This window comes from Ceratotherium simum, chromosome 5 (genome assembly GCF_057802395.1).
Source record: "Ceratotherium simum simum isolate JZ-2026a chromosome 5, ASM5780239v1, whole genome shotgun sequence".
NCBI classification, from domain to species: Eukaryota; Metazoa; Chordata; class Mammalia; order Perissodactyla; family Rhinocerotidae; genus Ceratotherium; species Ceratotherium simum.
In genome coordinates this window covers 49,718,044-49,728,449 of record NC_141904.1, presented here as the reverse complement: position 1 = coordinate 49,728,449, position 10,406 = coordinate 49,718,044, and the positions used below count along the sequence as shown (strand labels likewise).

At 46.4% G+C, this 10,406-nt stretch overlaps 1 protein-coding gene across 4 annotated transcripts in view; it reads left to right on the top strand.

Moving 5' to 3' along the window:
• The first annotated feature begins 385 nt into the window (after positions 1-385).
• The window catches only part of CDC25A (cell division cycle 25A), a 34,839-nt gene continuing 24,818 nt past the window's right edge, over positions 386-10,406 (top strand). The window contains exons 1-7 of one of the 4 annotated variants that reach the window (XM_014791578.2): positions 388-1,002; positions 2,015-2,088; positions 3,472-3,514; positions 4,440-4,476; positions 4,976-5,074; positions 7,635-7,754; positions 10,263-10,397. In XM_014791578.2, the coding sequence (XP_014647064.1) occupies positions 833-1,002; positions 2,015-2,088; positions 3,472-3,514; positions 4,440-4,476; positions 4,976-5,074; positions 7,635-7,754; positions 10,263-10,397 (678 nt within the window). In that variant the 5' untranslated portion in view covers positions 388-832. Of the gene's footprint in view, positions 1,003-2,014; positions 2,089-3,471; positions 3,515-4,439; positions 4,477-4,972; positions 5,075-7,634; positions 7,755-10,262; positions 10,398-10,406 lie in introns of all 4 variants that reach the window. The other 3 variants (XM_087430916.1, XM_087430918.1, XM_087430917.1) reach the window with 3 other exon arrangements.

Genomic DNA, 10,406 nt, shown 5'->3' with positions numbered 1-10,406 from the left:
GGGACTCGGGACTCCCCGGCCCAACGCGGGTTGGAGGTCACCTGACCGCTGCGTGACGTGCAAACTACGCTTCCCAGCATGCAACGGGTCAAGAGGCGCCTTCCGGTCAGGCCGGAGCCTCGCAAGTTCTGCCGGGAGTTTTCATTGACCTCTGAGCTCCCTCTCATTCCGAGCAGCTCAGGTCTCCTCTAGGCCCCGCCCCTTTCTGAGAGCTGGTGACCTCGCGGAGTCCCGCGAGCTGCTTCCTTCTTCCCCTCTCATTGGTCCAGTCTAGCTGCCATTCGGGTGCGAGGAGGAGAAGTTACTTACTGATTGGTGGATTCCGTTTGGCGCCAACTAGGAAAGGGGGCGGGGTAGTGGCGGTCCCCAGTGAGCAGCTATTACCGCGAAAGGCCACCTTGGCAGCGACAGCCAGAGGGAGGTGAAGGTCGGCTTGGTTCTCTGCAACCTCGGGCTGGGCAAGGGGGTGAGAGAAAAGCGAGCAGAGTGTGAGCCCAGGCCGTTGACTCGCGGCTCTGGCCGCTCTCCCTTCCTGACCCTCCGCGTTTGTTTGGATTTAATCTTCAGGTTGCCGGCGCCCGCCCGCCGCTGGCCTCGCGGGGTGAGGGGGGAGCACCCGTGCGTGTGGCTGGCGCCTACCTGGTCCGGACACTCGCCCGTCCGCGCCGCTTGCCCGCGGCAGCCGCGTCCCTGAACCGCGACATCGTGTTTGTGTTTGACCCGCGGGCGCCGGCTAAGGGGCGCGCGGCCGAGGCCGGTGCCGGCGGGGCGGGGCGGGCGCGGCGGAGGCGGAGGAAGAGGGAGCGGGAGCCTTGGGAGGCTGGGTGCCGCCATGGAACTGGGCCCGGAGCCCCCGCATCGCCGCCGCCTGCTCTTCGCCTGCAGCCCCCCTCCCGCGCCGCAGCCCGTCGCAAAGGCGCTGTTCGGCGCGCCAGCCGCCGGGGGCCTGTCGCCTGTCACCAACCTGACGGTCACCATGGACCAGCTGCAGGGGCTGGGCAGGTGAGGAGGGACCGGCGAGCAGTGCCGCAGGCCGCTGGCCTCCCAGACGGCTCTCGGGGAGATCAGGCCGGGAAATGGGCCGGGAGAGGGGCGAGACCTGCCGCCCGCATCAGGCGGGGGCTCACCATGTGCACCCTCCCCGTAGGCGGAATGTTGGGCGGGAGAGGCCGTTCGGATCCTCCAAGACCGCCCTCAATCCCCAAGCCAGGCCCGGTAGTGGGTGAGGACGGCCACGGCTCCCCGCCTTCGCCACCTCTTTCGGATTGCCCTGTACTCTTCTGTCCCTATCCCAGGAAGCTCTTTGAAATCTAGCCCCACGGGGGAAAAGCAGGCCCTTCTAGGCGCTCACTTCCACCCTTTGCTGAACCACCTCACAGGATCGTAGTTTCCTGTGAGCTTTGTTCCTTCTCAACAAAGAGACGTGGCATTTTCTTTCCTGGCGTTTGCGCAAAATCGTCGCAGTCTCTCGCCCCGTGCACGTTCCTTATGTCCACCCCGGTGGTTTCCGTAATAAGGCCAGGCCTTTTTACTCAACTTTCCGTTCTCAAAAGCTCCCTAAACTTTTCCTTATAGCAACAAATGCATCCTACAGTGTTTCTGGTGAAGCTGTTTTCCCTTCAATCTTGGACATCCCATTTTCTAAGTAAGCACGTGACTTATACGTTTTCCAACCTCTGGAAAGCAGGAATTTGTCCTATTCATCTTTCATCCCAGCTCCTAGCACAGTACCTAGAACACATGCTCTCATTTCAGGAAATACTCCAACAATCATCATAGTCATCCTGTCCTACAATGTGACCCAGGCCATGCCCACCCACTCCTTTCTCATCTCCCTTTATGCTCTAGTGCTAACTGGCCGTTCTGGGTGGCAAAGTGTTCTGTGGTGTGGCCTAGAAGTTATGATGGTTGATGGCAGCCTGCCTACTTGCTAACCTCATGGCCTGTCTCCTGTATGTAACCTTTTAATTATGTCCTAGAAATATATAGAGACAATTATTTCTCTTGGTTTCAGTGAGTGTGAACAGCTACTGGAGGTGAAAAACAGCAGTTTGCAGAGAATGGGTTCCTCCGAGTCAACCGATTCAGGTATTCTTTTAGTCTTCGATATTTATCATGTGTCTGCTTTGTTGGGAGCAATACTTGGAATTTGCTGAAACATGCCCCTTCACCTAAGAACTTAGTTTGGTGAGTAGTTGAGACAATAAACAGAGAAGTCATGGCATTGAGTGACTAATACCCTTAAGAACAGTACAAAGCAGTCCCAGTGGCAGTTTATGAAGAGAAGAAACAAGTGTCTGCTATGAGGTGGTGTGTGTTTGGTCTTGAGGATGCGTAGTAGGGTAAAATTAACCATACCACTATAAGTGGCATTCCAAAAATCTCATTGGTTAAAATACAGGGTCAAATTGTTGGCATCTGAAATATAATGAAATTATTTCAGTGAGCCTGCCTGCTGTGGAGGAAATTTGCCAGTGCATTTTATTCTAATTTATAAATTCATGTTACTGCAGAGTTTATCTGTATTTGCACATATGCTTTAGGTTAGGAAACTGCAAGAGCAAGTCTTCAAATGTAGGCATAAGAACTAGGGATAGGATTCTCATTTGTGGCAGTGTGGCAAGGGAGAATACCAGTCAGGAGCTAACACCTAACTTCCTGTAAGGTTATATAGACATCATGGAGGAAAGGTATGTGCTAGGCAGGCACTGGTGGGTCTGGGCCACGCTGAGCAGTGTCTCCACCCTGCTGCCTTTGGTGAGATGGTCACCTCACTTGGTGTTATTTTGTTGAAGTCAATAAATACTTGCCTTGCTTGTCAGATGACATAATTGTATTTTCCAAACCCCAACATTGTGCATATGATCAGACAAAATAAAATACTTGAAATCAAAGCTATTCCAGAAAACTGGTACCTATTCTTTCCATGGTTGGAACTCACATTTAGAAAGTTACCTGGGTAACCTCTATCTGAATAACCAAGCAATCATGAGAAGGTTTGGTTTAATTCACACTCTTGAGGGCCGGCCCCGTGGCTTAGTGGTTAAGTGCGCGCGCTCCGCTGCTGGCGGCCCGGGTTCGGATCTTGGGCGCGTACAGACGCACTGCTTCTCCAGCCATGCTGAGGCTGCGTCCCACATACAGCAACTAGAAGGATGTGCAGCTATGACATACAACTGTCTACTGGGGCTTTGGGAGAAAAAAATTAATTAATTAATTCACACTCTTGATGGTATTTGCAAGGAAAGGGGGATTAGTAGATATACTATGAAAATATTAAGACTTGGGCAAATATAAAGTTTTTGACAATCAAGTAGAGATACAGCTTCAATTCTGGCAAAAGTCCAAGCCATAAGTTTGTGTTGACTGGCTTAAAGAAACAGTACTAGTAGTTTTATTTATTTGTTTATTTTAATAACAAGATGGTGTTTCATGTATTATTTCCTGAGAGATTTTTTTAATTTCCCACAGGCTTCTGTCTGGATTCTCCTGGACCCTTGGACAGTAAAGAAAAGTATATATTCACTGCTTTTAAATGTTTGTGCTTAGAAAAAACATTTCTTAATTTTTTTTTTACATTTCCATGACATTTATTTCATAACACAAAGTGTGTATAGAAGTTACCTCTTATCCATTTTTTTTATTTATTGTGAAATTTTTGTTGTACATTATAGAAAAAAATGTTTCTTAATTTTTTAATGAAATTCTTCATGCTCTGGACTGGAGCTCTAGATTTAGCTGTCCCTAGTAAGCCTCCTGGATCTATATCCTATAAACAGTCTGGTACCTTTTGAGAATGGGTAGTTTGTGTCAGCAGTTTTGAGAGCTTCTCTTTCTTTATTTTAGCTTTTATTTTAGCTTTAATTTTGGTGTTCTTTTTCAGTCTCACCCAAACCCTTGCTCCACCTTCTGACATCATAGCCTTAAAATGAGCGTATTTTTGTGTGTGTGTGTGAGGAAGATCAGCCCTGTGCTAACATCTGCCAATCCTCCTCTTTTATTTATTTATTTATTTTTTGCTTAGAAAGACTGGCCCTGGGCTAACATCCATGCCCATCTTCCTCCACTTTATATGGGACACTGCCACAGCATGGTTTGCCAAGCGGTGCGTTGGTGCGCGCCCGGGATCCGAACCCATGAACCCCGGGCCGCTGCAGCGGAGCGCTCGCACTTAACCGCTCGCACCACCCAGCCGGCCCCAAAAATGAGCGTATTTTAAGAGAAGACCTGGGCTTGCTTTTTTCGCCTAGAAGCCCAGCGTTGGGGGTGCTCGTGAGAACAGGACAGCTTCAAAAATCTGTTTTTTCATCTTGCCTAAAATGGGAATATATTTGTCTCCCCTACCCCCACAAAGTATAGGTTAGACACTATGCATCTGCTAATGTGAAAACCTCTTTATTTGTTTTATTCTCATTATTTACCTTCTGATCTCATTGCAGCCTTGAAAATCCCATGAAGAGAATAAATTCCCTGCCTGTAAGTTAGTTCCCTTTTTTGTTTTGAGCTAATACCTATTATCTACCCCTTACCTACCACTGTGACCTTGATAGTAGACTGTAATTTAGACAGTGAAGATTAAGGAAAACCTAGCCTTGTAAGCAGTCAAAACACTGTACCTAAAGCAACTTCAATAATGGCTGCCTCTTGAGGGCTTTTGCTCCATCTCTAACACAGTTTTGTCAAACCAGGAGGGGTTCTTTCTGTGCAAATGATGTTATTTTGGGGTTTATTTGACACCCTAAATCCCTGTTGAGAGGGCTGTAGATGTTGTGAAGTTAGGCATAAAGCCATGTGGTGAGAACTGTGTTCTGGCAAGGTGGAGCCCTGGCACATTTACTGGTTACCTGCTACAGTGTGTGAGGAGCTAGTCCCCACCCCCACCATCTTTTTTTTGTTGTGGTTTTCCTTTAGAGAACTGAGTTTCCATTGAACTTTTGTTTATGTACCCTAATTCCTTTTTTCACTTTGATAGCAGAAGCTCTTGGGGTGTAGCCCAGCGCTGAAGAGGAGCCATTCCGATTCTCTTGATCATGATGTCTTTCAGCTGATCGACCAGGATGACAACAAGGAAAACGTGAGTGTGGCATCAATATACTAACCTAGGGCAGAGGAAAAGCCCACAAGTGTCAGTGGCTCACAGAGAAGTGGCTGGGCTGCTTTCTAAACCTTCACCAAAGTCATGATGGTCTTTGGAGGCAGAGAAACTTGCGTTTGGATCCTACTGCTGACTAGCTATGTGATCTTGGCAAGTTATTTCTTTTTTTAGGCTTCTTTGTTTCTTTATTTGTAAAATAGGAGTAGCAGTACCTTGTAGGGCTGTTATGGGAGTTAAATAAGATAATGTAGATAAAGCATTTCAAGTCCTTCCTGGCAGGTAGGAGTTGCTCAGATAGTAGTTATTATATCCATGAGTAGTTCATCTGGAAAGGTCTGCCCAGGCCTTCCTTGCTTCTTTGTGCTGACCCTGGGATGAGTTGTAAGCTTACAAAAACACTTCTTGACAGTATTTGAAAGAACAGGGCCAACAAGTCCCAGGGAATCCTAGAGTAACTGAAATGGTAGCTCAGAGGGTGAGCTTGTGGTTGTCGATCCCAAAGTCCAAGAACACCCTGGCCCGACTTTGCTCTCACACCTGGCAGGGTGCCTTGCACAGGGTAGGCATCCAAAATAGCTAAATGAATTAGCTCAACTTTTCCAGTCTTCTTTCTTACTCTATTTCCATATCTATTTTCTCCCCTTTTCCATTTTCTGCTAAAATGCCACAGTTCGGTTTGATGTGAAGCCTACTGCCTCCATGAACTCTCTCAGTCATTCCTTTGGCAACTTGCAAGATGTCCTGAGGGAGCGTACAGAAATGAGTTCCTGCCTTGAGTGCTTGGAACACTGCATCAGCCTCTGTGAGGTGCTTTCTACCTAACAGTCCAAAGCTGTACCAAGGCATGGTTCTCCCAGTACTGCCCGAACTTGGCTTCTCCCAGGGTTGCCTGGAGTTTTATTCTAGAGGAGAAACAGCATAAGTTAAAGAGCTCTTGCTCTGGAGTTGTCCTGTCTGGCTACGAAGCCAGATCTTAGGCACATCATTTAACCTGTAAGGCCTAGTTTCCTCGTCTGTAAAATGGGGATGATTGGTTAAATGAGCTAATGCACAAGAAGTACTTAGTACTGTGTTGACAATATAAATACTCAGTGATATTAGCTATTATTGCTCTGAGCCCTAAATAACAAGTTAAGTGGATAATTTAGGATAGGGGGATTATAAGTGCTTTTAATTTTTAAGTAAATGGAATTATACAGTATGTATTCTATCACTTCTGGCTTCTTTTTCTCAACATTATGTGAGATTCATCCAAGTTGTTGAGTAAACTAGTACTTTGGGTTTGTTCCCCCATTGCTTTTAGTATGGAATATAGTAATTTTACGTGGAAAAAAAATTATCTCCCACTGGTAGGAAGAAAGTGGAAAATATAAAGCCCTCAAACATAAATCTAGAGTGAAAAGTTTTGGCTCTCATTCACAGGCAATTACATTGAACTGATTAGACTTTAGATTTTAGAAAGTTGATTTAGCTTATAACTCACAGTATTTTGTGTATTTGGCAAATATTCATGTGTTTGTTAGGAAAGAAAGTGTTTGTGGTGAGAGGGAAAAAAATGCTGCATTAGGGCTGGCCCGGTGGCACAAGCAGTTAAGTGCATGCGCTCCACTGCAGTGACCGGGGATTCACCGGTTCGGATCCCGGGCACGCACTGACACACTGCTTGGCAAGCCATGCTGTGGTGGCATCCCATATAAAGCAGAGGAAGATGGGCACGGGTGTTAGCCCAGGGCCAGTCTTCCTCAGCAAAAAAAAGAGGAGAATTGGCAGATGTTAGCACAGGGCTGATCTTCCTCACAAAAAAAAAAAAAAATGCTGCATTAGAAGTTAGCTGTTGGGGCCTGCCCTGTGGCTTAGCGGTTAAGGGCTCACACTCCACTGCTGGCAGCCCGGGTTCAGATCCTGGGCACGCACCGAGGCACCACTTGTCAGGCCATGCTGTGGCGGCTCCCATGTAAAGTGGAGGAAGATGGGCACAGATGTTAGCTCAGGGCCAGTCTTCTTCAGCGAAAAGAGGGGGATTGGCATGGATGTTAGCTCAGGGCTGATCTTCCTCACAAAAAAAAAAAAAAAAAGTTAGCTGTTGACAGGGGGGCCAGCCCCATGGCGCAGCGGTTAAGTGTGCACGCTCTGCTGCTGGTAGCCCCGGTTTTGATCCCAGGCGTGCATCGATGCACCGCTTGTCAGGCCATGCTGTGGCGGCCTCCCATACAAAGTGGAGGAAGATGGGCACAGATGTTAGCCCCGGGGCAGTCTTCCTCAGCAAAAAGAGGAGGATTGGCATGGATGTTAGCTCAGGGCTGATCTTCCTCACAAAAAAAAAAAAAAGAGGAAGTTAGCTGTTGACAGAGTCTTTGAAATTCTTAGTTACCCAGATCCAGTGTTGGAATTAGATCAGAAATGGGTAAACCCTTAGTTTGGAGGCAGTTAAGCAGGTAGTCAGTGTCCACTCACTTGCCCACCTTATCCGAGCTACAGCTGAGGCCCTAGAGCTGGTTTTATGAACAGTGGAAGATGTCTCGACTATGCTGTCTTGCAGGAAGCCTTTGAGTTTAAGAAGCCAATAAGACCTGCATCTCGTGGCTGCCTGCACTCTCATGGACTTGAGGAGGGTAAAGATCTCTTCACACAGAGGCAGAACTCTGCCCCAGCTCGGATGGTACGTGCTCAGGCTTTCATAGGGGAGTTCTGATGGGAAGAGAAATTTTTTTTTTTTAAGGTTTTATTTTTATTTTTTTTCCCCCAAAGCCCCAGTAGATAGTTGTATGTCACAGTTGCACATCCTTCTAGTTGCTGTATGTGGGACGTGGCCTCAGCATGGCCGGAGAAGCGGTGCGTCGGTGCGCGCCCAGGATCCGAACCCAGGCCGCCAGTAGCGGAGCGCACGCACCTAACCGCCAAGCCATGGGGCCAGCCCCTGGGAAGAGAATTAAAGCATCATCTTTAACCTGGAGTTGAAAACACTACAATAGCTCACGCTGTCTTTACCTTGACTTTGTCTTTTGAAACGAGATTGTCACATTTTTGGTGTTTTTGCTGTGTCTGGAGAGCAGACAGGCAAAAGCAGAGTGAGAAATGGTATGTTTGAAATATTGGACTTGAGCAAGGAATTTGACCTTGTCAATTCTGGGAAAATAATCTGCAGGCATCCTGGGTCATTGTATGTATGGTGGGATTGTTTGTCTTACTTAAAACTTGCCCTTTTACAATGCATCCTGAGTGCGAAGAGGTACTTCCCAGAGTGATTTTGTTTGGAGAGAGCACTTGGCTTCTTCCAAAGGTAGTTGATTAAGAACTTTTAATGGATTCCAGTGAGCCACTGTCTATAGGCTACTTGACAGTATTTGGGGGCCACTTGCCCCAGGGTTTTTTATTTTCCAGACAGAGACTATCATTACTTCCAAAGTTTCCCACTGGTGATCTGACAGCTATAGACTAGAGAGGTCCAACTTGAGCAAAAAGACCACATTTGATTTCCAGGTTTTCCTGGGAAGTTGCATCTGAAAATACAGCCTTCCAGTCTGGCTTATGGTCTGAGGTTCAGGTTCAGCCAGTATTGCTGTTCTGTCTAGCATTTGCACAAAGCACTTTTATGTCTTCTTGTATTTAATCTTCATAAGCCTGTAAAGTAGTTGGAGTTACTCCATTTTACAGATTGCGAGAGTGTAGTCAGGGAGGTTGGGTAATTTGCCAAAGGACACAGATAAATAGAAGACCAGGATTTAACAAAATCTGCCGATTCCCAAGTACACAGTAACCTTTTGAGAGCCAGGTATCCAAAACTAAACATCTTTAGTGTGTGCTTGAAGACCTAGAGGAGCACCACGGTTTCCTGTGATTGCTTGACCATCCCTAATTATAGGTGCTAAGGATGCAAACTGCAAGAAAGCCAGTGCTAGTCTCAGCGGTATATATCTCTGGACTTTTTTCCTGGCTTTGGAAAGCACCTGGAAAAGAAATAATTGAGTATCAGCAACAATTGTATTAGTGTTTATCTCTAGATGGTCGATTTATGAGTGGTTTTTCTAAATTTTCTGTATTAAATATATATTAGTTTTATAATAGGAGTTTCCCCCAAAAAACAATATAGGGTTGCCTAATGAGATACACCCATTTTTACTCCAGGAATGGTTCTCTGTCCTAGGGAGAGAGTGTAATAGGGAGAAAAGCTTGGGCTTTGGAGTCAAACAGGTGAGCTGTGTGATGATCTTGGCAACAACCTCTCTCAAGCACGGATTTGCTGATTTGTTAAATAAAAAAGATTGACTACCTTTAGTATGTTGTGAGGCTTAAATGGGATTCTATGTGTAAAGATTATATCATAGTGTTTGGCAGAGGAATTCCTAGTTAAAAACTGAGCAGCTGGGCCGGCCCTGTGGCTTAGTGGTTAAGTACGCACGCTCCGCTACTGGCGGCCCAAGTTCGGATCCCAGGCACACACCAACGCACTGCTTCTCCGGCCGTGCTGAGGCCGCGTCCCACATACAGCAACTAGAAGGATGTGCAACTATGACATACAACTATCTACTGGGGCTTTGGGGAAAAAAAAGGAGGAGGATTGGCCATAGATGTTTGCTCAGAGCCGGTCTTCCTCAGCAAAAAGGGGAGGATTAGCATGGATGTTAGCTCAGGGCTGATCTTCCTCACAAAAAAAAAAAACAAAAAACTGAGCAGCTGTCATTTAAATTCCAAGTCTAAAGAACTAGATTTTCTAGACCCAGGCCACCCTTTATTTCCCTCTGTGAGAAGTGGACTTATGTAAGCATTCTCTAGGCCATTTTGAGGTCTCCATAGAGGCTTGTATCTTCTCACCCTTCCTCATTTCAGTAGATTGTCATACTTACACAACTCTCATGTTGATCCATCTTCACCAGTTAAAATCTTGGTAAAATAAACCTTGTGCTTCTCAAGAGGCTATCCCCAGATGCCACTGTAAAGTGAATTGCTTTTGGGAAGAGTTCTTTGTGAAGGGTACTAGGCCTGACTCAGGACTGTGTGTGCACATCAAATCATTTATGATCTTGGGGTTCATTTTCCTTTGGTTAGTGGCTGCTAAAATTTTACTTCTTATAACAAATATAGTTTGTTTTCCCTATAAAAACTAGTGACCCATTCAAGGAAATCAAAGCTGATCATTTATTAACAAGCCATGAATTCTGTCTTGTAGCTTTCCTCAAATGAAAGAGATAGCAGCGAACCAGGGAATTTCATTCCTCTTTTTATGCCTCAGTCACCTGTGACTGCCACTTTATCTGATGAGGACGATGGCTTCATGGACCTTCTCGATGGAGAGAATCTGAAGGTACCGTGT